General features: G+C 46.4%; 1 protein-coding gene and 1 long non-coding RNA gene across 2 annotated transcripts in view; one reads left to right on the forward strand and one right to left on the reverse strand.

Annotated features, from left to right (window-relative positions):
• PLEKHO2 (pleckstrin homology domain containing O2) overlaps positions 1-24259 on the forward strand; it is a 26963-nt gene extending 2704 nt beyond the window's left edge. Inside the window, exons 2-6 of the mRNA XM_039557753.1 lie at positions 2022-2174; positions 8397-8513; positions 15411-15515; positions 17401-17499; positions 19794-24259. Of these exons, the coding sequence (XP_039413687.1) occupies positions 2022-2174; positions 8397-8513; positions 15411-15515; positions 17401-17499; positions 19794-21026 (1707 nt within the window). The 3' untranslated portion in view covers positions 21027-24259. The remainder of the gene's footprint in view (positions 1-2021; positions 2175-8396; positions 8514-15410; positions 15516-17400; positions 17500-19793) is intronic.
• The window catches only part of LOC109143425, a 34513-nt gene continuing 12468 nt past the window's right edge, over positions 3369-25413 (reverse strand). Inside the window, exons 2-3 of the long non-coding RNA XR_002043574.3 lie at positions 3544-3649; positions 3369-3438 (exon numbers count right to left, since the gene is read on the reverse strand). This is a non-coding gene — a long non-coding RNA (uncharacterized LOC109143425). The remainder of the gene's footprint in view (positions 3439-3543; positions 3650-25413) is intronic.

A 25413-nucleotide genomic window follows, 5' to 3' on the forward strand; every position in this document is an offset into this window, starting at 1 on the left:
CTTCAATGCCAAGGAGGGGAGGTACTGTCCCTGGAAGGCTGGAGAGCCAGGCCCCAAACCAGCTCTGCCCTTGCTGTGCCTTTTGCAGAGGTGCCAACGTGAGCCCAACATGAGAGGTTGTTTTTCAGAGGTAGATGTTATGTGCTGTGTCTTCACAGGGAGTACTTTTGTTTTAAAACCAGAGTCGTTTTCACTCTGCAGAAGAGAGCGTCGAGAGATGTATTTACCATGTGACTTCAGCCTTTCTGCCAGGTGGGGAAAAAAACCCCGCAAAAATTTACCTGCCAAGCAAAAAAAAAAAGCCTTAAAGAGTAAAAACATTTTAGCAGTTGTTGGTCTGCACTCACTTGAATAAACTCTTCATACAGCTACATCCATGCACAAGTGCTACGAGGGACGCTGAAGTCCATGCCCAGTTATCTAAAAATTACATCAAAAGGGTTCTCGATCAGGAAACCAGCAGGTCTGTATTTGTGCAGGAATTGATGTTTGCTGAAGTCGCAGGTCTTAACTGAATACAACTTCCTGGCAACCTAAAAAGTCAAGTTTAAAAAAAACCCACCCTACGCAGTCCCTCTCATTTCCCGGAAAACTTTTTGATGCTCAGTCATCCTGTATTGTGGCCATTTCAGATGCAGCTCAGTACAATTGAAATAACTTCTACAAAAGGCTACCAAGGTTGTAACAGGTTTTGGCCTAATTTTCTTTTAGGTGAAACATAGTTTGAGTTCCTTGTTCCTAGTCTGCACCTGAGCCTACTTGCAAAGCCCAGCCCCTTCCAGACCTTAGTGGAGGTCAGAATAAATGTGGGTGCATGGGGTGTTTAAGCTGTTTTTCTTCTTTTTATGGGTGCAAGCTCCCTCTTTGGAATAAGAGCCTACCCTGATGAAAGCTGCTGTCCAAGGGTATGTTCAGTGGCAGTTTGGTGCATGAAAACATATTTGTTAGCAAGGCTTTTCTCCACATTTTTGGCGCTCGTCCGTACACACTTGCTCTGTCCTGGCTATGGGAGTGTCCAGATCTGACTCTGTTCCATGCACTTGGGATTTTCTCATGTTATGAAACAAGATGTCTGAGCTCCAGCCGGTCCAGTTTGCAGTGAGGGCCATTTTCGTATGTTTGGGTCTCTCTTGTCACACATCCTCTTTTTGTGTGCCAGCTCTCTGCAGCTGGATTGCTGCTATTACATGTAGGGACATGGAGGAAATGGAGTCTGAGGGACAGTGATGTAACTGTGATGTAACAACCTCCCTGGGAGGAGGTTGGAGGATTTGGGCTTGGCCTCTCCTGACAATTTGCAAGGTTGGTGAGGTGTTTATGTAAGGGGATTTGGCTCAGCGAGGGATTCCCCTTGCCTTGCTCCAGGGAAAGAGGCTTATTGAGAGCTCCATGGGGTGTTGGGAGCAGCAGAGTGCTCCAAGTGAAGGGATATGGGGATCCTGCCTTTGCAAAGGCTCTTCCAGTGCATTGAAGAGGAGAAAAGCTCTCTTCTTTAACCTGCTGGGAACATTTTAGTGCAGACATGATGAAGTCCTGGCCCTCATGCCGTGGATTTGCCCACAGGAGTTGGTTTGGGGATGGTGACCAAGCATAGACACCTAGAAGAGAAGCTGGCAGAAGTGGCCTTGGGCTAAAATATGTGTGTTGCTGCAGATGCCAGCAGAATCCATCCTGCTGGGATTCATCAGAAAACTGGAGGAGCAAAGAGGAGAGGAGGCTGCTCTTTTTTAAGGTCCACTTGGTGCACAAGTAAGCAAGGAGTACCTCCCCAGAGAGGGAAGCAAAGCCCCTGGGAGAGCAGAGGAGCAAGGCTCGCTTGTTTCCATCCCAGCACTGTCTCAAGGGATATCTGGGATCTGTGCCCACCCTCCAGCCCAATGGGAGCTGGTTGGGTTTTCCTCTGGAAGATGCCAGTCTCCTGTTGTGATGTGGTGGGGAGGGACCACGTTTGGTGGGTGCCAAAATCTTCCCTGGGCAGGCTTTCTGGTGATGGAAACTCCTTATCCCTTCTGTCCTTACAGGATACAAAGGAAGAGGTCTCAGAGAAACCAAAGTCTGCTCCAACTGCAGAGAAATATGGCTGGATTAAAAAAAGCAGCGGGGGGCTCCTGGGACTGTGGAAGGATCGTTACATCCAGCTACGGAAAACACAGCTCGTTGTCTACGAGGATGAGGTATGGTCACAGCTAACAGCCTTGAATGAGGGACAGGAGCAGGCCCCTGGGGACACATGCATGTCCCTGTGTTTTAACTCTACCCTCCAGCCCATTCCTTTCAAAAGGGCTTTTCCAGTTATCTCCAGGAAGGGTAAATGCTGTAAAAGAGATGGCAGCTGCATTTTTAAATATACTATATAGCATAAATATTTTAGCCACTGAATATTTTGACAGAGTCATTGCCAGAATAAAAAAATGGGGGGCAGGACATCCTGTGAGAAGGTGAACGGAGTAAAGCTTTGGGCGGAAGCAGGATATGTGCTATGAGGTTTTGGCTTTTGAAGGATAAAAGTGATTGTATCAGGCTGACTTCCCACCTGCCACTTGAGGGGATGGCAGGCAACCCTGCAGCTGTTTGGCACCCCTCAAGCAGCTCAAATTGTTGCCAGCCAGACTCTTCAGGGTTTCTTTTAGCCACTGAAGGATGCAGAGTGAGATTGTGAATGCTTGCTGTCCTCCTTAAGCACAGACAGTCTGGATTTGGCTCATCTTTTCCCTTTACTTGAGCCAATTCTGAGCAAAGGACCCCTGGGAGCCTTGTCCTGGACTTCCCTAGATAAACTGCATGCCTTAAGTTCATGACCACACTTAGAGCTGTTTCCAGACAAATGAGGAATAAGAGCCAAGCCAAATCTGTCCTGCATCTTCAGGCAAGAAGAATGAAAAGTGCAGGGCTGGTCCTGCTGGGATGCAAAGGTGGCTTTGTACTGAGTCAAGCCCTCGTTCCTGGGCTGGAAGCCGCTTCTCCAAGAGCAGAGTTTGCCCAAAAAGTTAGAAATTACAGTGCAAAGCACAAGCTACAACCAAGAGAGGTTTGAGAAGAGGGGTGGGTAAGTCTGAGCCCTGTGGTGGCTTGTGTGTGCAGCAGGGTGGGGGACTGTGGTCTGCACAAAGAGCATGTGCCTGTGAGGTGTCTGGCCCAAGAGGATCTGGGTCATGTGTGGGCATCAAGACGATATAAAAGCAAAATAATGTAAAGCTTAATGTGCAGTGTGTCAAGGGAAGAAGAATAGGGAAATGTTTCAGCATATTCATTGCTGCGATGGTTTCAGGAACAACAGGGCTGACAGTGAGTTCAGTTCTCTTTTTTAAAAACATACTCTTGCCTAATAAAGAAGATTTGTTATAAACAGTTTAGGTTAAAGGGTATTACCTCTTCCCTTTATGCTGAACACTGCTGCTCTTCCCAAATCCCAACGCTTCCTGGTGTCGTTTGTTCACTCTTCATATGAAATGTCACAAAGGGTGCAAGAATAATGACAGGAGAAGTCAATGTCAGGTGATGAGCAGCTCGGAAGGCAGGAGAAGCAAGGAGGGGTGCTCTTACCCAGAGGGATGCAGCCTGGTCCTGTTGACTCACTGTAGATCATTTCCCAGTGCCCTGGACACCTGTTGACTCCAGCTGAAGCTTCAGGAACTTGCAGATTCAAAATCTATAAACATGACGTAGGTTTTTTTTAAAGGGTATGCCTTTAAAAACAAGCTACATGGAGGCTCTCATTACCACAAGGGAAAAGGAGGCTTTTAAAGTAAGATTAATTTTCACAGACATTCAGAAGAAGGAAAAATCCCAACCATTTAAAGGGTTATTTTATTATCTCAACAAGGAAAATGGCATTTGTAACAACCAGGCATAATGTTTTCTGGTAGCCTGCGGATTGTGGTAACATCCTGTAATAAATTGCATCTGTAAGCTACAGTAGCTGCAAGGTCCCATTATTGTAAATAAGGGATCATGTTAATATCTATAGGCTATTAAACTGGCTTACAGTGAAGTCAAATGTCTTAGGAGAGGAAATTGCTGCAAAATTATCTGGTAGCACAATAGGATAACATGTGATTGTGCAGCCTTACTACAGGGAAACCAAAGGAAATGGCAATTTTCTGCACTCAGGGGGGGTCTTGTTGCCACAGAATTGAGGCAGTTCATGTTTATTACGGTATTTATCTTCATTTAATGTGAGTCAGGGCAGTGTGGCTGTCTCTATCTTACAAGTGGGGAACAAAATTTTTGAGATGGGAAGGGCTGATGACTAAGGAGAGTCTGTGGTGCAGTGTGCTATGGTGGTTTGAATTTCTGGAGCTCAAGGTGCCATTCTTCCCACTGGACCTTCTCCACTTATCTGCTCTATGTGACCCTGGAGAAGGACACAGCATTCCAGACCATCCTCAAGCTGAAACATTTACAAATGGGATTGTTCAGTGCTTGCTGAAAAAGAGAGGAGATAAAACCTCAGGCAACAGGAATAAAAGGCATCTCTCCATATGTATCCTAAATTAGACTTAGATGGGTTAAACGGGAGGGAAGTCAGCTTCCATGAGGGCAGGCAGGTTCGGAGGCTGAGCATTTAAGCTGGTCTGAGCCCATCAGGTTTCCAGGAACTGAGCAGTGCCTTGGACTCAGTGTGCTTTTCTCAGTCCCTCCCATGTCCAGCCCTTCGAAGAGAGGTGCTAATGTTGCCTTTAGCAGTTGTTTCCTACGCAGGCCACCTTGTTGATGCATTTGCATGAGCCTGGCTGCACTTGTAGCTGAGGTTTAGGTGCTAAACAAGAGCAGAAGGGACAGCCAACACAAGATACAGACAAGAACATTGTACAGTGTTACTGGAAAATACAGTCTGAGCAGCACACAAATACTGTATATCATCATCAGTAGCTAACGTGCTCCTGACCTGCCCTGGGAGTGTGTTCCCCAAGTTGCATGTGCTAGTCAGGCTTTGGGTTTGGTTTAAAGCATAGCCACCTCCTGAAGGCAAATGGTAAATGCCTATTGTGTTACCTGGAGCAGAAGGGGTGAAAATTATCCCACACGGTTTCAGGTTTCTTTCAGCTGATGGGGAATGAAGGGGGATGGATTTCTTGTTTTCTGCTGTGCCTCCATCTACAGCACCCTGCATCTGTACCCTCACCTAAATAAAGATGCAGTTAAGCAAGATGTTTGTATATGACGTACCCAAATATCAGAAAAGGAGGCACTGATGCAAATACAGGGTGCTGGGATCCCAAGAAACTGCTGTGCTGGTCTGCATAGAACCAAGCAGGTTATTTTCTAGTGGGACTTCTTGTCTTCTTGTCTCTGCATGTTCTTGCCAGAATAAAAAAAACCTACAGAGAGCATCTGAAGACCAGGCAATCCTATGTAGAGTGACTAGACAGATCAATATCACCACTTCATGGATTAGAAAGCATCTGTCTTGAGTTTGGCTTTTTTCCTTTAAACAGTGTAGCTAGTGCTTAGAGCTGTTTTCTTGTTGTTTCAGGGTTTCTTTGTAAGTGTATTATTCGACAGGGAAAAATCCTGCTAGATTCTAGAGACCGGAGGATCCATTTGGTGTTCAGCAGTTGGGCACTTAACATCTGCATTTTTCCCTGGTAAAGTGATAGCAAGATATACCCAAAAGTGATTTATTAAAACACTTTGAGAGCCTCAAATAGAGAAACAAATTATTTCAGGTCTAGACATTTTACACTGACTGGAGGGTCTCAGCCCGAGTGTGCGTCAGTGAAGAAGTCTTTGCTGGGAATTACACCTTCATATAAATAAAATTTTCAGAGAGTCTTTTTTCCCTCCTTTTTATCAACTTTTCATTAAGGAAGTTGTTTGCCAAGTATGATTCTTTGATTAAGCACATGCATTAATATGTTCAGGTGTTCAGTAACTTTCTTCTTAAGGGCCAAGCCAACAGACACAGATATTTTATGCCACAGGATCTGCTCCATGAAGAGTTACTGAAATAGTTTTTCTGTATTAAATCATGAATATAGGGGTTCTGTACCAGGATCAAGCTTGTCCAGAACATGTGTCAGGGCAGGACTCTGGAATTGACCCTTGTCTCTGCCTGGTGCTGAGTGTCCTTCAGGTCCCAGGAAGCTGAAGGGGCCTGAAGACCTGCGTCAGGGTTGGGTCTTTCATTCTTTACCTTAGTGGTGCAGGACAGACATAAAGGATCTCTTTGTGACCCAGGTAGGCTCACAGAGAGGGGATGGCCGCTTGCCGAGGGTAAAACGGAGACAAAAGCCCCATTCTGGTGCTCCCTGAACTCAGATGCTTTTCCTTTGCCTCATACATGGAGTTTTTATATTTCTTTGGTTGCTTTCTTCCCTGCCTTCCCTGAAGAGGATAACTTACTTAAGAAGTTCAGGTCCCTGAGATGAAGGAGCCATAACTTGAACAGTCAAGGTGTCCCTGGGACACAGCATCCTACACGTCCCCATCCTCTCTGCCTGTGCTCCCTAGCCAAGTCACAGTCCCCAAAACCTCCCCAGGGAGAAGATGGGCAGCTGGAAGGCAAGAGGCAATCTCACAGCAAGACCACATCTCTCCACCCTGCCAAGTCCCCTTGTTCCCTAACTTGGTGCTCCACAGCCCTTGGGAAGTGGAGCACAGCTTGCATGAGATCAGAGGAAAAGTTCCTGTCCAAGAGGCAGGAAGGATGGCATGGACAAGGAGGGTGACAGGGGCTCTCCTGGGGACAGAGCTGCTCTTGAGAGCAGGGAGAGTGGGCAAGAGGCTTGGGGCTGGTCTCTGGTCAGAGCGCTGCCAAGCTCTCTACATCCTGAGCCCAGGGAAGGAGCTGGGAGCTGCACCGGCCCATGCGACAGGGCTGTAACGTGGGCGGTCATCCTCAGAAGGCCAGGATGAGATCACCCATCCCCGAGGCATGTATTCCTGACCTCACCCTTCTCTGTCATTTGTTGGCCGTGGAGGGGTTATTATTTCCATCCCTGTCCTTTTGCAGTGACATTGCGATAGCAGGATTGCAGCAGGAGCCTTCAAAGGGCTCCGTAGCATCAGCAGGATTTTATCAGCTGGGTTTTAGGTTTGGGCAGGATTAATCTCCTCCTCCTAGTATGCATTTTCCTAGTTCACATTCACCTACTCAGTGTTTAATGAAATAAACAGTAATGTCATTAAAATAATAAACCTAAATTAGATCCAGACATCCCTCGGTGGCTCAGGACTTGCTCTGTGTACTGGCATCAGCTCTGCCGGGCCCCTATCCCCAGATAGGAGGGTTGAAAAAACTGAAACACAGCCTAAATTCTGCACAGTGACTTAAATGTCAAGTGGTAAAGGGAGGAAATTCCCCGCAGCCCACTTCCCTCTGAACTCTCCATTCCCTGCCTCCAGCCACACAGCAGCTTCCTGACTGCAACATGTTTCCTCATCCCACACCCCCTTCTCCACTACAGGAGTTGCTAAATACAAACTCATATGGGCACAAGGAGCTGCCTTGGGACAAGAGCCTGAGCTGGGGGTAGTAATGGCCAGTGATTTTAATTCAGGATGGTACTGGAGAGGTTCATGAGCCATGCTGACTGTAGCACTTCACTGGCAAGAACTGCTCTGAGATTCTCACTGCTCATTTGTGCTTAGCAAAAGGGAGCTTTGGTCTCTGCTGGGCTACTGAGACATGAAGAATATTATCTGCCCAGCATTACGCTGTGATTCCTATTAGGGATGGTGCTCTGCAGCTGAACTGAGCCACGCACCACGTGTGGAATTTTAGTTATGTTACTGGGAGAAATAAGCCAAGATTGCGGCCGGCAGTCATCAGTGGAGATACTCCAGAGATAAATATTCCCCACTGAGATGCTGGCCCAGACAGTTTTGCTGGCTGTACAGGGCTGTATTTCCAATCCTAAGCGTTCTGACAACTCAGAGCGTGGCTACAAGAGGACTGTGTCCATCACACATGGCTCCTGCTGACCTTTGTGATGTGAGGACCAGTCTGCCCCAGCTCACTGTGGCAGCAGGGCTCTCCTCTTATCCCTGCTCTCAGGCTTCCTGAGTGGGATGCTTGGACCATCGTGTTGCTTGTGTCATATTCCCTGTGAAAAAGCAGGATCACATCTTCTTCTTCCACTGTCAGTTGGAGGTAGTGTCGCTTCTGGCTGCACATCCCTAGATGAGGCCAACAGCAATGGCAGAAACTGGTGTTACTGTCCATAACCTGTTATTTGCTCAGCCACTGTGGACCACTAGGCTTGTAGCTTAAAGACCAGGGTGTTTTCTTAGTGAGATGCCAGCCTGATTTATGGGGCTTGCTGTCTGCATGCAGGTTATTTTTAGGGCAGAAGAGCTTTTAGACATGCAAAGGGAAGACATGCAGAATTTGATGGTCTATGATTGATTTCAGTGCCTTCTATTCATAATAATGTTTCATTCCCTCTCTGCAGGATGAACAGAAGTGCATAGAAACAGTGGAACTGGAGAGTTATGACAAGTGCCAGGAGCTGCGTGCACTACTAAAAAGGAAAAATCGTTTCATTTTAATCCGCTCCCCGGGTAAGAAGGTAGGATTGCCTTTCTCATCACCCTCGAGTCTGCTAACTCCAAAGTGAGTTCCAGCCAGCTGCACCCAGAGCAGATGAAAAGCTCTGAGACTGAGCTCCTTGGCAGCTGGGAGAAATGACCTGTATCTGTGAAAGGTCTACAGTGTGTAAGAAAGAAAGCCACTGTCGTGTAGACTTTCTTCTTGTCATGGAGAAAGGGTCTTCCTGTGGCTTGACTTTTTTCTCTTGCTTTTTTTCCTGCCTTAGCATTTTCTTTCTTCCAGTACTCCCTAAGAAGTGAAAAATGACCATTCCCTATAGTTCCTCCATGTCCTCTGAGCACCTGTAGATGCTGCAGCTTTGCTCAAGTTCCAGTGAAATCAATAATCCCAATCCATGTACTGAGACAGTTCCTGGAGTTAGAACCATTGATCTGAAAAACTCCAGTGCAAAGTTACTTGCAGCCAAATAGTTCCTAGGAGAAAAGATTTATTTTGCAGAATCCATGAAAGCCTACATCTGTAGCTTCCTGCACAGCATCTGGTTAGATCCAGAAGCTAAAAACCAGGCTGGCATTGCAAAGAGACTATACATCCATCTGAGCACTGAGTGTATGCAAGGACATCCTGCTTTACTTCCTATCTATATTCATCATCACTACACATCTTTGGAAGTTCTCCTTAGTTCCTACTTGCATGCTATCCATTTCAGCATCTTTATGGGCTAGAACGCTTCATTATTGCTTTAGGGTATCGCACTTTGCCTTCTAATTTCAATATGATTTTTTTGGCCTCAGAGTTCTTACTAAATCTCCCCATGCAAATCTGAGAAGTTGTGAGGGACAAAACACATTCATTTCCATAAGAACATGAACAGGAAAAAATACCATCTTGCTGCATTCCCCCATCTCCATTTTGTTTAAATAAATGGAGATTGTTTAGTCCTTGTTGTCACTGTTGCTTATTCTTTCACTCCAGTCACTTCATGTTTATTCGTATAATAAGACCCCAGCTGAGTTCAGAGCATCATTGTGCTAAACTTCATTCAAAACAACAAAACAAGGGCTGTCCTGCTCCAAAACCCTGGGCTAGTGAGCTCCTGCAGAGCACCGGAGCCCAGAGCACATTAGGAAGGAATTCTTCCCTGTGAGGATGGTGAGGTCCTGGCACAGGTGGCCCAGAGAAGCTGTGGCTGCCCCATCCCTGGAAGTGTCCAAGGCCAGGTTGGATGGGGCTTGGAATAATTTGGTGGAAGGTGTCCCTTCCCTTTGGTGGAAGGGGGGCTGGAACTAGATATTTTTTGAGATCTCTTCCGACCCAAATAATTCTAGGATTCTGTGATTCCAAGTGCACACCTATTCCCAGGGAGGCCAGTAATACCCTGCGTGCTCAGAGATGGGCAGCACAGTAAGAACAGGTATTATCTGCAAGTATGTTACTGAGAGAATTGTGTATTAGCTGCATATGTCTCTGTTCTGCTCCATGAATCAATACAGGGTGTGAGACCTGTTCCTAAACCTCTCATTTCTTGCTATGAGAAAAATATGCCCAAGCTGTGCCCAAAAGGGTAACTTCATCCTTTTGGCATGCTGGCAAGTTTACAGCCACCCTGTTTTTCATGCCACTGATTCAATGGAGACCTAGATAGAGGCTACTTTTTATAAGGCTCTTTTGGTAAAAGGAAGGGCTTTTATAAATGAAAAGTTCCCTGTTTGTAGCTCCCCTCCCACCCTTCTTTTGGCTGGGAATCTGGTACGGGTGTTGACACACAACATACTTTGGCAGATGTTAGCACAGGCTTCAATTAGGAGGCCAACGTACACAACTGTCCTTCTTCTGTTTTGAAATTGCAGCTGTGGTGATATATATCAGTTAAACATTTTCCATTTGGGAGGCTTGCTGCCGTCCACAGTTTAAAATCACCCTGTGAGCCAGCTTGCCAAGCCCGTCCACATCTTGCTAGGGTTTTTTTTTCACCCTCTCTCCTGAGCATAATGCTGAGGAATGAGTTTGAGGGACTTAGGAACTGGGAAAGCTAGAAAAGGCCATTTCTGTTTCAGTGCACAAATCTTGAGTAAAGGGAGCCCAGTTTAGCTGTAGGGGAATCCCAGTTTAAATCTTGGATGGGATATTTTTGAGCAGAGATGAATCAGTGAGTTAAAATTACTCTGCAGCTGAAGTTGCACCTGAATAAATAAGTTGTCTTGCTAAACACTGGTCGTTGATGTACCCCAGGTTCTGCTTGGCCTGTTCTCAAGGATGACATTTTTGTTAAGCTGTGACAATATGAGCATGTCACACGCCTGCACTGGTATGGAACTGAAAGAAAGCACTGCGCCCTGAGCTTCAATTCTTCAGTGAAGGAAGCTGACAGTGTGCAAAAGTCCTGTTCTGCTTAGAAATCTCAAATGCTTCATTCCATCCACAGCAATTAAATGAAAACTTTTGGATGCAGAGAGCTGGGCTGCTAAGAAAGGGCAGCAGCCTTGGCCCGGAGACTTTAAAATGTACTACTCGCAATGCAAAAAGCAGTGTAAATGATGCTTGGTGTAAACTCTGGAAATTACCGAGGTTGTCACAAGTCTGGTGTTCAGTGGATCTGAAAACCTTCAGCTGCAGGGAAATATTAATATTGGGAAGAGGGTCGTAGTAAGGAAAAGAGTCCACCAGCAAGTCCTGCAGCTCCCCATGCATCCTTGCACCTGTAGTCAGGGATGGAAACTTCCATTGCTTATTTTTCCCTTCATCAATTTTTGAGGTACCTGGAACTGCTCTCACCAGGGGTCCAGCCTGAAGCTGCAGTAGAATGCAGTGAGGCTTGGGGGAGTCTGCTCCTGGGGTCTGCCAGTCTGTCAGAGATGCTGCCTTATTCCCAGGGCTTGTGTAGCTCTCGGTTCAGCGACAGAAAACCACCAGAATCCTCTGACAATCATCTCATAGAAACATGGAATGGTTTGGGTTGGAAGGGACCTTGAAGATCATCTAGTTCCAACCTCCCTGTCATAGGCAGGGAGTCCCTTGTCTTCTCCTTTCCCCTTCATGATCTAACCTAACAAAGTCATATAGAAGAAGGCAAGAAATGACATCCCATCTGGCAGATAGACTCTGTTGCACTCAGGGTAGTTTAAGATGCTACTGACCCGGCTCTGCTCCAGCTTCTGCTGGAGGTGACCACCCCATACCAAAGGTCAGCAGAAGGGAACACATGCGATTCACAGTCCAGTTTAGCCCAGCCCCATAGAACTGAAGCCAACACCAGGCTTTGCACTGATACAGGTGAGGACTAAGCACAGGTTTGTGTCATCCACCTCTGCAGCAGATCTGCAGAATTGCTTAGCAAAGAAGAAGTGTTGGTAACAGTCTCAAACTGCAGCTACACAGTTCTCCAGAGATTGTCTGTTAAATCATTTAGTGCAGGTACAACAGACTGACCCCAGGAATACTTCTCTTTCCTGGAAAGCAGGCTCGGCATTGCCATCAGACTGTCACTGCTTGAGGAGACTGATGTCCTGGGGAAGACAAGGAGCAATCGGGGAGCGAGTGCCCGCTGCCGTCATGGACAGTGATCCGTGTGGGAGCTCTTGTTGCATGACATCTCGGCAGTGATTCAGTAGGAGCCGACCGGCTGTGCTGTGCTCTGAGTAACTGTCAGTAAATTCCGTAGCCTGCATTCATGGCTTACAATGGTCACTAGGTTTGGCCATGACAGCTTTTCCTGGCACACCAGCCTGTTGTTTATGGCATGACTCAGTCTCAGCTGGCTTAGCAAGAAGGAGTGCAAATGTGTTACCCTGCCTGCTGCCCTCTCATATTGGTGTCACTGACTCTCTGCCTTAAATTTCTGCTGGAGAACAGACCCTGCTTAATGTTTTGTAGGAAATATCCATCTTTAGATGCATCTGCTGGTGTTTGTAAATACTCAAATGAGTAAAAATACAGACAAGAGAAATTCATTTGTTCCTTGTTTGTTGAGAGCCTGGGAGTCTCAGAGTAGTGTGCAGAGTCCCAGTCACAGGCAGGACTGAGACAGGCAGCTCCTTCCTGCCTCTCCTCTGCAGCTTCCTGCTTTACAGAGAGCTCCCATCCTGGTTTGGGTTAGCTTCCTTTCCCCAGTGCCTTGGCCGAGGACAGGAGCCACAGATGGGATGCAGACAGACCAGGGACTGCAGGGCAGCAAAGAGGCTGTGGCTGGCAGCAGCCGGAGCATGAGCCTCTGAGCCCCAGCAGCCTGACTCTGCCTTGGTGTCTGTGAGTGTTTTATAAAAAGGAGAAAAAAAATTTCTAAGATACCTGGGCACTGGGAGGAACCTGCCCCTCTGTGTCACAGCCTCAGGGAGCTGTGCAAGCAGGGAGCCAGGCTGCAACAATATGAGGCTGGCACTGCCCACACTGCCCCATGGCAGGGAGCTGGGTCCCACTGTGCTGCTCATCCTCCCTCGCCCAGCTCCCTTCTGCTGCCACCTTCCCTGAGTACCTTTCTCTCACCATCCATTGGATCTGCATTTGATGGCAAAGGGTTGCATGCCAGAGGGACATCTCAGCTTCTCATTAACGAGGAACCACCCTCCCGAGGTTTGCTCTGCTCTGCCACAGAGTTGCTGACACCAGTGCTTAGTCACAGTCTGGGAGGCTTTATTTGGAATGAGGCACAGAAAGTGGCATTGGAAGAGGAAGCTTGAAGTGAGGCAGGAATCCTTCCCGTGAACAACATGTTCGGAGATTTCTAAACCCTGGTGCAGGCTGCCAGGTCTTTGCCAGGCAGTGCAGCAGCTCAGCTGCTCACAAGTAGAGCTTTCTTATAAGCTTTTATAATCACAAAGCTTTAGGGCAAAATCGTTTCCAAACAAAAAAAGTTTTTAAGCACACACAAAACCAGGCCAGCTTGGACTAAAACAAAATCTGGCCGTCACTCTGTTTTGGAGCCTTGCCTTCCCTTAGGTTCCCTGGTTAGAGTGGCCCTTCTGCATCCCAGACAAAGGGCTCTTTCTCCAGAGGGCTGTGGGTCAGGCCCTAACCTCCCCTCTGAGCTCTCAGGAAGGCATGTGGTCCTGTCACCTTTCCTGCAAACTGATCAAATAAAGACTCTTTCCCCAAATTACTCCTTAACTCCCTGCTTGCCATGCTGGTTGTGAGTGTCTGGCACTTGGCAGCTGTGATGTAAATCCATGGCATTGACATGAGAAATAAATACAGAAAGGAAGAACAGTTGGTTTCTAACAGCAAGAGTGGGTGTAAGGAGATCAGGCTTTAGTTCTGCAGAATTTCTGATGGTCCCTTCAGAAGCTGCTGAGACCCAGAACAGTTGCTGCTTTGTTGTGCCATGAACAAGGAGCTGCTAAGAGCACTTGACTGTCAGTCACCATTCGCTTTGTCCCCCTCATTTAATATAGTCCCTGTTTTATATAGGCACTGCTGTGATTTTGGAATGTGGGGCCTCATTTACAGAAAGGCTGAGGCTACAACTGCTCTTGAAAGCACTGGGAAGGTGCAGAGTACCTATAGAATGTTAAATACCTGCAAAAAAAAATTTCAAAGCAAAGCTCCATGGCTGTGTTTTGAACAAGCCTCTCTGTAGCTCACTTCCCCACCTGTAGGAGGTGGATAATTTCAGTTGCTCTGAAAAGGAACTTGTGAAGCCCCCCAGATATTGCAGTGGTAAATAGGAAATTAAAAACACTGTCAGGGGAATCTGTAATTCTGTTTTCAGGGCAGGGCTGAAGCAGAGTGAAATCAGTAAGACATATTGACCTGGGAGGATAAAACACATGATGGAATAACTTAGTAAGAAGTGCCAGCCTGTTGTTAGGGATGGTGCTAGAAGGAACACACACAGCAGGCTGATATCCCTACAGCCTGTAAATACTAGGAGTGTCTAACTTTTAAGTGCTTGATTTTGCAATGTTGCTGATGTCCTTTAGCACAGGAGTATTCCTGTGTGCCTGTGCAGTGTGGATTAGGACACCACATAGAGCTGTTCGGATCCCATCTGGTCTGCCATGGAGCCACCTGTAAAGTGAAGATGATATTTCTCTCATCTGAAGTGTACTCTGGGGCAAAACTGGTGAGGTACTCAGAGAAAACAGTAGTGAAGTAAATGACACCCTGCCTATTGTCCCTGCTGTGGGCAAGAAGAGATTAGAAACACTGAACAAAGCCATGGGGCTGTCCTGGAGGAAGGGAAGAGCTGGCTGGCTGGAGGACAGGCCATACAATCATCAACCCCTCCTCCCTCCTTATTAGTGACCCCGTACTTCTTGCCAGTTCCCTCTTACATGGCCAGCTCTTCCCTTCTTGGGGCAGCTCTTCAGACGCCAGAGAGTGCCTGTCTGTAGCGTTCACTGATGGATTTCATCTGCAAACAGAAAAAGATATGGTGGATTTTTGCACTTACATTCTCTTATGCCTCATCATTCCCTTGCCCAGCTGGGTCAGGGTTAGTGCAGCCAACATCAGTGCCCCACATACCTGTATCAGTTCTGTTCTGCAGAGCCACAGGAACACGGAAGCAGGCAAAGCCCACTGCATGCAGCCTTCCCGTTCCTTGTATTCTGGGGGAAGTGGGACATAAAGTAGTTTACTCCATCTGAACCAGCCAGTGTAACTTGGACTTTCAGTCTGACTCTATGCAGTGTGACCATTTGCTGTACAACTCACTGATGCTCCAAGAACTAACCCAAGTGTTTTGCAGAAGGAAGAAACTTACTTTTTTACTACTTTAGTAGTTACCAAAATAAAACTACAGCAACATGCTGTCCAGCATAACAAAATCCTGTTCATGGGAGCTATGCCAAAGCACAAAGGAATCTGTAGTTTAAACACAGGCTAGAACTGGATGTTATATAGAAACTGTAGTGATTCAGAGGTACCTCTGGTCCTGACAAGGAATGCTCAGGCAAAAATTGTTTCTCTGCTCTTGCAGGTTCATGATATCAAATTTCAAGCTCCAACTTTGGAAGAAAAGGAATCGTGGATAAAAGCTCTTAATGAAGGGATCAATAGAGGCAAAAACAAAGTATTTGATGAGGTAAGAGAAACAGTTTTCAAGCTCCTGTGTTTCTGTGTCTTCTCATCCATGGCTCCTTTAGCTAAAAGCAGAACTTGCCTGAACCTCTGTTCTCCCCATCCTTCCTGCATGCCAGCCATGGTCCAAGGAAAGAGAAGGATGGTGTGCAAGGTAGGGCAGGTTCCTTCTCTTCAGAGCTTGGGATCAGAGGATTTCTGGGAGTTCCCCTTTCCCAATGGAAATGGCCAGTGCAGAGAAGCAGCTGCAGCGCTGAGTTATGTAGAGCTGGGATGCAGCTTGGAGAGACTCGTCCTCCCCATGCTGCCATGATCCTCAGCACCAAGCAGTGTGGAAATGGAGGTATTTGGTTAGGATATAGCCCAGTCTTCAGGACTGGAAAAGTCTGAAGTGAGTCAGTCCACCAGCCATTCCGCCTGCAGTCTGGAGAGTAGTCTGGTGGAAAGTTACTCCATGGCCTTGGCCAAACCTGCCTGCCTCTCAGCTAGCCCCAGCACACCTGCACTTTCAAATTCTCCTCCCATCCTGCTGCACAGAGGGGAGTATGAAAATTGCACAACCTAGAGCCTGTTTAACCTTGCCCTGCTCCCTCTTAGTTTGTAAATCGGCCCTGAGCTAAACCAAAGGAGCAGCATCTCTTCTGCAGTTCTTTCAGTAACTGAAAGGAAGTGAACAAAACCACCACCATGGGAATGACACAAGAAAAAATGAGCAGGGTAAGGAGGGACAAAGCAATCAGCAAGATCTGTTTAGCAAAGGAAACCAAAGCAATGAGTAAAAGTTTTGAGAAAAGGACTAACTGGTGTAGATACAGTGCTAGAGATGTAAACTCTGAGAGGTTAGGCTTTGCTTTTATTCAGCAGAGGGCAAAAGCATATGGGTACAGTGGGCAGTGAACTCTGCACACCCTTCATCAGTACAGCAAGCTGAGATCTCAGATTACCTCCCTGTCCTGTGATGTGGGGTTATCCTCCTTACAGAGGGAGCCAGCCTCTAATACTCATTCATTCCAGTAAGGATCAAACCTCAGATTTAAAGTGTTTCCACACAGGCCAGGCACAGGCTAATGGGTCAAGCCCTCAGCCAGCTTGGATTATCTGTTCTCCCCTGAAGGAGCTGTAAAACCACTTTTGCCATACCAGCCATTTTAAACCCCTATTTCACCCTCACCAGCTTTCCTGTTGTACAAACTTGTCGTACTAAGGACACACAGATGTTTTCAGTGTCCCTGGTCACTGATGCTGCCTCTCAATGTGGAGCAGACTCCAGCCCTTGGCCATCACAGTGTGGGTGGGTGGTCACAGAGCCAGCACAGAGAAGTACCTGTCAAGGCACTGGGACCTCCCTCCTTATGAATGTGAGGCAGTGGATTTCTCCTCTGATTCCAGGAAATAAATTTGTTAATTCAGCTGGAGTTGCAATTAATCCAGGTCACTGCTCACACCTTCTCCTCAGCATCCTGCAGTCATTAGAGCTGTGGAAGGGAAGGGCTGTAACAAAGTGCTGCTGATACAGTTCACAGTCAGGTCACAGTTATTAATGAGCTTTCACCTCTAAGATGGAAACAGCAGTTTTGGTGCTGTGTTCTGCCACATGCAGGAGCTGGTCCAAGTACAGGGTGCAGTGAGGACAAAGCTCCTCGTGTCCTTTGTTCCCTGCCCCTTAGGTGGAGAGAAGTTGCAAACCTCTGAGACCTTAAATATCCATCACATATGTGCAGGGCTTTGCAGGCAGGCTGTAACTGAGTTCTGAGGTAAAGACTAGTGGTGAAATATTCTCCAATGAAATGCTGAAATTTCATGTGTGACAGTGACAACTTTATAGACATATCTTGAGAAATTAATGACCCTCTTCCTTTTTTGTTTCCCTCCTCTTCCCCCTGTTAAAGGTAAAAGTAGATGAGAGCCTTTCCTTAGACCACGTAACTCGGGACAGGGTGAAAGTGTCCCATGGACGCCGGCCACCCACAAGAAGTCACCTAAAGGAGGTAAGTGCACCCTGTTGGAGTGAGCCAACCCACCAGCTGGGATCACCGGGAGCTGCTCCTTCCACTCGGGTACCAAACCCCAGGAAAAACCTCAAGTATGGACAGCCCAGAGAAAGCTGACGAGGGAAGCAACTTCCTCCAGGAAAGACTGTGCCAGCACCTCTCTAACGAAGCTCCAGGTTCCCATAGATCTCTATCTGCTGCAACATGTTACCATATATTTAGCTTTTCATAACTCATAAGCTACTTCGCCATCTGGTAAGAACCATTAGAGTTTCATTTTCATCAGAAGAAACCAAAGCTCCTGTATTTATTTTCAAAGATGTGATAATGTTGTAGCCACAGTAGTCTAAAGGTAGAAGAACTGCATGGTCCACAGGAAGAGCTGTATTTTTATTAAGCTAACCAGAGAAAGCAGATGAACTTTCAAGCTTACAAGCCCTTCCCTAGGTCTGAAACAGAATACATTATTCTCCCAGGCAGTTTTATAGACTAACCTGTCTACTTTTAACTGATTTTCTGGGTCTGTCACTTAAAAAAAAAAGAAGAAAACACAAAATAAACCTGCATTTCATTTTCAGGGGAGAGGTTCTTACTAATGTTTGATTCGTGTGATTTATGAAAAAGTTTCTACAGACAGATTGATATTTTAGCAGAGCATTAATCTCAAGAAAGGAAGGTTTTTAAATCAAACCTTCCTTCTTCAGACTTCCAAGACACTGACTTATGTGCCTGCACAACACTCAGATGACCCTTGTGCAGAAAATGCGATGCCTTGAGACTTTTACTTTGCATAGAAATGGAGGGAGAGCGTCTGTCCCAGAGAAATGCATGAGAATGAATCATAGATTCCCATCCTCCAGAAAACCGCAGAAGAAAACATGACAAAAGTCACAGCAACAATGAAGTGTGGGTTCTGTTGCCTAATATGGGTTCAGTAAGGTAGCAGGTTTTAGTCCCTAGGCACTATAAACATCTCTCTTCCCTGCTCAGATCACTATTTTCATGAGATAACCTCTGAAGTTAATACCTGTAAGACTTCTCACCCTTAGCCAAAATCAGGGGAAACTCGCTTACAAATTTAGAAGCAGAAATGAGGGGATAGAGCCTGCAGGAAGATGTGTATCATGGCTGCTGGCTGCAGGTTCATGAAGGAAATGGCATGTACATTGATTTTCAGTGTTCAGAGGATGGATCAGGGCCAAGCCGCCAGGATGCAGCTTGCTTCCATCTCTCTCATGGGCTGGAAAGGCAGAGAGGCTTTAACTAAACTCTGCACTGCAGGAGCCTGGCCCTGGCTGCAGCTATGCCTTTGTGTGGTTTTGGGTTCCCTCACACAGGAACTGTCACCGTGGTTCTCCCTGTGGGGCACTGAGCTTACACGCTGCAATGTCTTTGCTAAGTCCATCCTTTTTAGGAAAACCTCCCTACTAGTGAGATTTGCACACAGCCTGCGGTCTGAAGGAGGTTTAACCAGCTGAGGCTTGGCCCTGGTAAGGCAGGGATGACATCAGGTTGGAGGATGCAAGCAGAAGGCAACAGGATTACAGTCCCTGGCCAAGCAATCCAAAGATCACCTTGGTTTATGACAAGCGCAAAAGCAGAAAAGTGAGCCTTTGGGGAGGCACATTGTAAATGAAGGGGGCAGAGGGATCCCAGTACAAGACAAAGAATAAAAAGGCAGAGCTTAACACTAGCGCCCACAGGAAAACCAAGAAATTAGGTTACTGGGGAACAGGCTTTAAGACATTCTTCTCAAAGGAAGTAGTAAAATAAGTTCTGTGCTTTTCTTAGAATTGAGGGCTAGTTTGGGTTGGGAGAGACCTTACAAATCATCTGCCAGGGCAGAGAGCCTTTCAGTAGACCAGGTTACTCAGAGCCCCTTCCAGCCTGGCCTTGAACACTCCAGGGATGGGGAGTCCACAGCCTCTCTGGGCAACCTGTGCCAGGGCCTCACCACCCCTATAGTGAAAAATTTCTTCCGAATATCTAATCTAAACCTGCCCTCTTTCATCTTAAGGCCATTCCCCCTTGTCCTATCACTCCATGCCCTTGTGAAAAGTCCCTCTCCAGCTCTCTTGGAAGCCCCCTTTAGGCACTGGAAGGGGCTCTTAAGGTCTCCCTGAAGCCTTTTCTTCTCCAGGCTGAACAGCCCCAACTCTCTCAGCTTGAAGCAGCAACCCCTTGCTTGCCATGCTGGTTGTGAGGGTTTTGGACTTTAACTTGAAGTTAAAGGATGAAACACAGGATCAGTGATGGGATAGATATTGAAAACTTTCTTTCTTGTTTTTCAGGCTGCCAAGTGTACATCAGATGGTATCCTGCGACTAGATCTGGATATAGTAGACAATGGACCACCAACCTTTGATTCCACTATCAGTGAAAGCGACAATGAACCACCTCAAAAAGAAACTCCAAAGCCACCTATGCCACCTACAAAACCCACTGGCACAAAAGAAAACCAAGAGGCAGAGAACAATATTCCTGACCAGGAACATAAAAAACCTCTGTCTCCTCCGTTGCCCCCAGATAAGAAGCTTAAGGAAGGCATCACATCAAAGGATGGTATAAATGCCAAGGAAGAGGACTCTGTCAGTCCAGAGGAGAATGTGGAAGAATCGCAAGCACCAAGTGAGGAGAACAAGGAGAACCTCACTGAGGTCAGCAACAGGGTTATAGCAAAAGCTCCAATTCCACTTCCTAAGAGTGTGCCAGACAAGCTGAAAGTAGCTTGGGACCAACCAACCATTGAACCTAAAAAGACAGAAGACTTGGAATCAGATGATGGCAAAGACAACCTGGCTGAGATTGCTGCTGCAGATGTTACAAAGCCTCCTGTTCCTCCTAAGGTTTTGTCAGAGAAAATGCTTGCCACAGTGAACTCCAGCCATGGTGACCTGGAAGCTGGGGGCTGGGAAGAGCAGGAGTCTGGCAGCTCCAAGCCCCCGGTGAATGGGATCACAGCCAGCGAGGTAGCAGAGTTCACATCCCCGACAGCTGAAACAGAAGAAGGAAATGGGAGGACCGCAGCCGAGAAGGAACAGCAAACTTCAGCAGAAGAGACAGAGACTTCCTTAGCTACAGAAACAGACCATGAGAGTGTAAAAGCAACTATTGAGAAGAAAGATTCTACAGAAAACACTTCAGGTCTCAAACTTCGCTGTTCTTCTCTGGGAGACTTACTCTCTGATTCCAAAAATAAACAGAGAGCACTTCCAGGCCAAGGTTTCCCAAAGGATTCCCATCAATGCTTAGCTAAAATGGAGGAGAAAGTTGCTAATGAAAGGGAAAAAGCAGAAAAGCTTCTGCAGAAGGTTTTACGTGAAGGGTTGGAACAGGCCCAGGGGGGTAATGGACCCCCAGTGATGGCAGAGACATTGCTCAATGAGGCAGTAGAACAACTTCGGCAAGCTACACAGGTTTTGCAAGAAATTAAAGGTCTTGGAGAACTGAAAAGAGAAGGAACACAGAAACAGAAAGAAAAGCAAAAGGATCTAGTGACTCTTTATAGGAGAAGTGCTCCCTGACACACTCTGCAGAGACTTCTTTCCCAAAATCAAAGCGAAACATTTGCATTTATGATTTGTACCATTGCGAGGCCAGTGTTTAAAGGTGGTGTTTTGCTGTGCACACACCATGTTTGTGGGACAGAATTGAGCTTTCAGTTATAGGATCTTTCTTTCTTCATGTTGTACATACCAGTCTGGTTCTAATCCTCTTAGCACAGCAGAAGGTTACAGGACAGTGAACAGTTTCAAAAATGTGAATGCTCTTTAAGGATTCTGTCCAAAGTCCTTTCAATGGATCAGGCCTTAAAAATTAGTGGTAATCAGACAAAGCCAGATTTTTTGAAAGGAGCAGAATGGCTATTCTAGCAAAAGCCCATCTCTCTGTATTTACAGACAAGCAAATACCAGATTACACTGGCACCTATCTGGTTTTCCCAGTTAAATCATTTGAGGATAAATGTAGTCAGTGTTTGTTCACTTGCTGGCACAGTTTCCCAGACCACCTGGCCCAGTGACATCTAGGAATGTAAAGATAAACGGTTTAATCTTCTCCGAAGATACTCATCAAACCACATCCACAGTTAAAAAGTGACCTCACACAGAGGCAAACCAAACTGGCCAATTCCTGACTCCAAGTAGTGTCCCTGATGTGGAGCAGCTGTATGAAGGCACTTTGAGGCTGCCTCTGCAGCGCTTTAGGTGTGCTAAGCACTGCATGAATGAACACAAGTCTCAAAGCACCATTGCCAGGCAAGTATTGATCGTTCCTCTTTCCTTAATAGGGAAATTGAGGTTACACTTGGCCTGTGAAGGTGTTTTCTACCAGGACAACACATTTATTATTGAGGACCATATCTGGTAACTCTGAATCCCCTCAGTGTTGTTAGGAACCAGTAGTCAGGCATTTGGAGGACATGTGTCCAGGAGATCCTCAGGAGCTTCCTAGGAGAGCTGTCACTAAGAAGCTTTGGGGATGTGTGTTCCCTTAATGTTGTCTCAGGATGTAACTGACAGGAGCATGCACATCAGGCAGTGGGTCTGGACAAGATCCCCCTTCCCACTAAACACGTCTCTACCTGCTGTGTCCTGGTCAGCCTGAGAGCCATGGTTTGGCCCAGATCTCTCTATTGAGAGATTGACACACATGGAGGGAAAGGCGTTTTTGCACAGAAAACTTTGGGGCTGGTCCCAATGGCTTAAGTATATGAAAAATGCATTGCTACAGAAGGGTGTGAGGAAGGCATTGCAGTAGGCTCCAGGGCAATTCCCACAGCTTCCCTGTCCACCTGCTGGGAGGAACCACAGTTCCTGTGGTCTTTAGTGATTACAGCAGTGGCAAAATCATATCTTTGCACTGCTGCTGTATAGCCCCATACCCGAGCTGCTCCTCTCCCCTGTTCTCTATAGTTGCTTTGAGGAGAATTGTGTGACAGCCCAGAGGTCTTCTCCTTTGCTTGAGCCAAACTCTGGAAACATGGAAAATGGCAATCTCCCCAGTCTGGTTTTAAGGAGTGACACGCTACCTAAACTCTTTTATCTCATTTGCCAGCACTTTGGTCTTAGCTCATCCATTTCTTTTTCTTCTAATTTCCCATGTCCCACAAGTCTGCAGGGGGCTGCAAACATCACCCACAGCAGCAGTAAAGTTTCATCTAAGCCTCCTCTTAGGCTAGGCATAGGTACTTCAGGTCTGAACACAGAAAGGTTGGCTTTGGGCTTCCAAATACCTTGGTTTTCACCACTTGGAGCCAGCAAGACAGATAGTGACCATAACTGATGCTTCTGCTTCTTTTGATTAAATTAGCCTTGGTTTTGGTAGCGACCCCTCTCAAGACAGCCATAGATGTTGTATGAGTTGACTTGTTATTATTCTGTTATGTGGAAAGTTCTACGTAGTCAAACACTCAGGGCTCAGGTGCCAAAAAGCTTTGCTTTGAGACAAGAAGTTTCCAGTGTCCTAAGCCCACCCCGAGGCACACAGCCTGGAGCAAACTCTGGATCTGTGCCATTTGCTGCTGTAGGTTCAGTGTCAACTAGGGGTCATATTCACCTTTCCAGACACACTTAGGACAAGGGCTAAGAACACAGACAATATTCAGTGCCTATCTGCTATCTAAATGTATTTTTCTGCATGTGCACTTTTGTTTACCGAACACTGTGCGGTATGAATGTGAGCTGTCAGAACGTGGTGTGTACTGGAAGTCAAGGGACATCAGCTCCAGAGAGCAGGCAGGCTTTTGCAAGATGCAGTTCTATAACAAGAGATAGATGGGGGAAAACCCAGTTCACACTAACAGGAATAGACACAAACCAGGGCAAACTCTGCATACAGGTTCATATCCCAAAGCTGAAGCCAATCTTAAACTTCAGGACAGGCAAATCAAAGCCTAGAACTGAAATCCAGGAGAATGACAACAGCTTATGGGGTAGCTCAGTACCCTAATTTATATACAAATGTTTTTGCTCTCCCCAGTGTTTTCTTGTGGCGGTGTGTTCTGTGGATATTTGTCTGGCACAGCACTGGTGAAAATACCCAGACATCCCTCTCTGTTACACCCAAACCTACAGGATGTGCTTATATTTACTGTATATTTTTATATTATACTCAATATTCAGTGAATAAATGTCTGACATTTTACCGAATACCCATCAATAGGAATCCTAACAGATAAATACCCTCTACCTGTTAGGAAATGGGCAAATTAAATCATTTTACAAGCTACAGCTAATTACTGTATATGCTGTACTAACAGATCTTACTAGATTTGTATTATGTCTTGTAAATAGGTATAACTTAAGTGGAATCTCTGCATCACCCAGTAACTTTACTGCTGCAAATGCTATGTTAGGCTTGGTTTTAACTGTTTTTTCTAATAGGTTTAGCAGGTTCATCCTAAAACATCCAGCCTTCTATGGCAACTCCCATCTTCAGCGTACATCCTGCCACCATGCACTTTTTTTTTCAATATTCTTTAAACATGCTTTTAAACTTGCATCTAATTCCTGGATGCACTAAGGCTAGGGGGTTTTGTGCCTGAAAACCCTCTGGGCTCGGAGTGCTGGAGTGTGAGTCTGTGTTTTGGGCTGTGCCACCAGTTTACATGTCTGTGACAGGAAGGAAGTGAGTTTGCAAGCGAGCAAGTGTGGATGACGATCTGAAAGCAGCTGCTGCAGCCCGTGGAAAGACAGCACTTTGTCTCCTGCTTGTAAAGAGCTTTGAAATTTGGCAATAAAACCTCCTTTTAAAAATCTGCTGTTTCAGAGTCATTTGTCCTGAAGTGGAGCAAGGAAGCGCCACCAGAAGCAGCACGTTAAGGCTTTGCTCTGGAGAAGGGAATGCTGCACAGGCTGTGGTCAGGCTGGGGTGAGCTTGCTGCTGTGCTAACCACAAGACAGGAGGAAGGAGAAGCACTGGGGGCTGGCGCTGGCACAGAGCTGGAGCTGCTGTTGCACACAGAGCAGTTCCTGACTCATCCCTGCCTGCCAGCTTGGCTGCCCTGGCCAGAAAGCATGGCTGAGGCCAGGATCTCCTTCTGGAAAGCAGTGGGAAGCATCACATCACCAAGTGCAATCTCCAGCAGAGCTGGCTGGGCTGCTCGTAACACATTCATGTGGACTCACTGGTGTCTACAGAATGTGGAGCCCACTCAGCACTTGTTCCTTTGGTGGTGAGGAACACCAGAGCCTTGTTCCTCTGCCCAGATGGCAGGAAGCTGCAGCAAGAGAAGCTGGTGGCACAGTGACTGCTTCCCTTCTGCAATAACTGGTCCAAAATTGGTCAGTAGGTTCAAAAGTTACGAGGAAGCAGGGAAAGAATGCAAGTGTACGTGCCATCCTGTTACACAATAAGAACATTCATTTGGGTGAAAAATTGTGGTTAGCAAACCCTCTAACCCCTTGTTGGGAAGGGGGCTGTTCCTCAAAGGAATCTCCAAGACGGGTGATTTCTACAGATACGCTGTAGGGAAAGGGACTCTCTTCTTCCCTTATTAAGAAAACACACAACACATCACATTTTGGCCTGAAATTGGTGTTGGTAAGGAAGGGAAATGTCTAGCACTATGTGAAACAATAAAAAATGAAAAAAAAGTGCAAAAGCAAACATACATAGTATTGGCATATGAATCATTTGCCTGACTTGCTCTTAATTCAATGGATAGTCATGGGTTACTGGTTCGAAGAGACTGTCTTGTGCAATAGACTCTGAAATAGACAATGCAGGTCCTAGATTCCTTATTGTGATCCTACAGAACTCAGTAATTTGCAATTGAAAAGGAGCGGAAAGATCTCTTCCAGTCCCAGGGGTCCAAAAGATTTACTACAGCCTGAGCTAGCCTACACTGATGACTAATTATTCTTGCTATTAAAAAATGCGTGTTTTATCTTAAACATGAGTCATCAACAG

The sequence above is a fragment of the Corvus cornix genome, chromosome 10 (assembly GCF_000738735.6).
Source record: "Corvus cornix cornix isolate S_Up_H32 chromosome 10, ASM73873v5, whole genome shotgun sequence".
NCBI classification, from domain to species: Eukaryota; Metazoa; Chordata; class Aves; order Passeriformes; family Corvidae; genus Corvus; species Corvus cornix.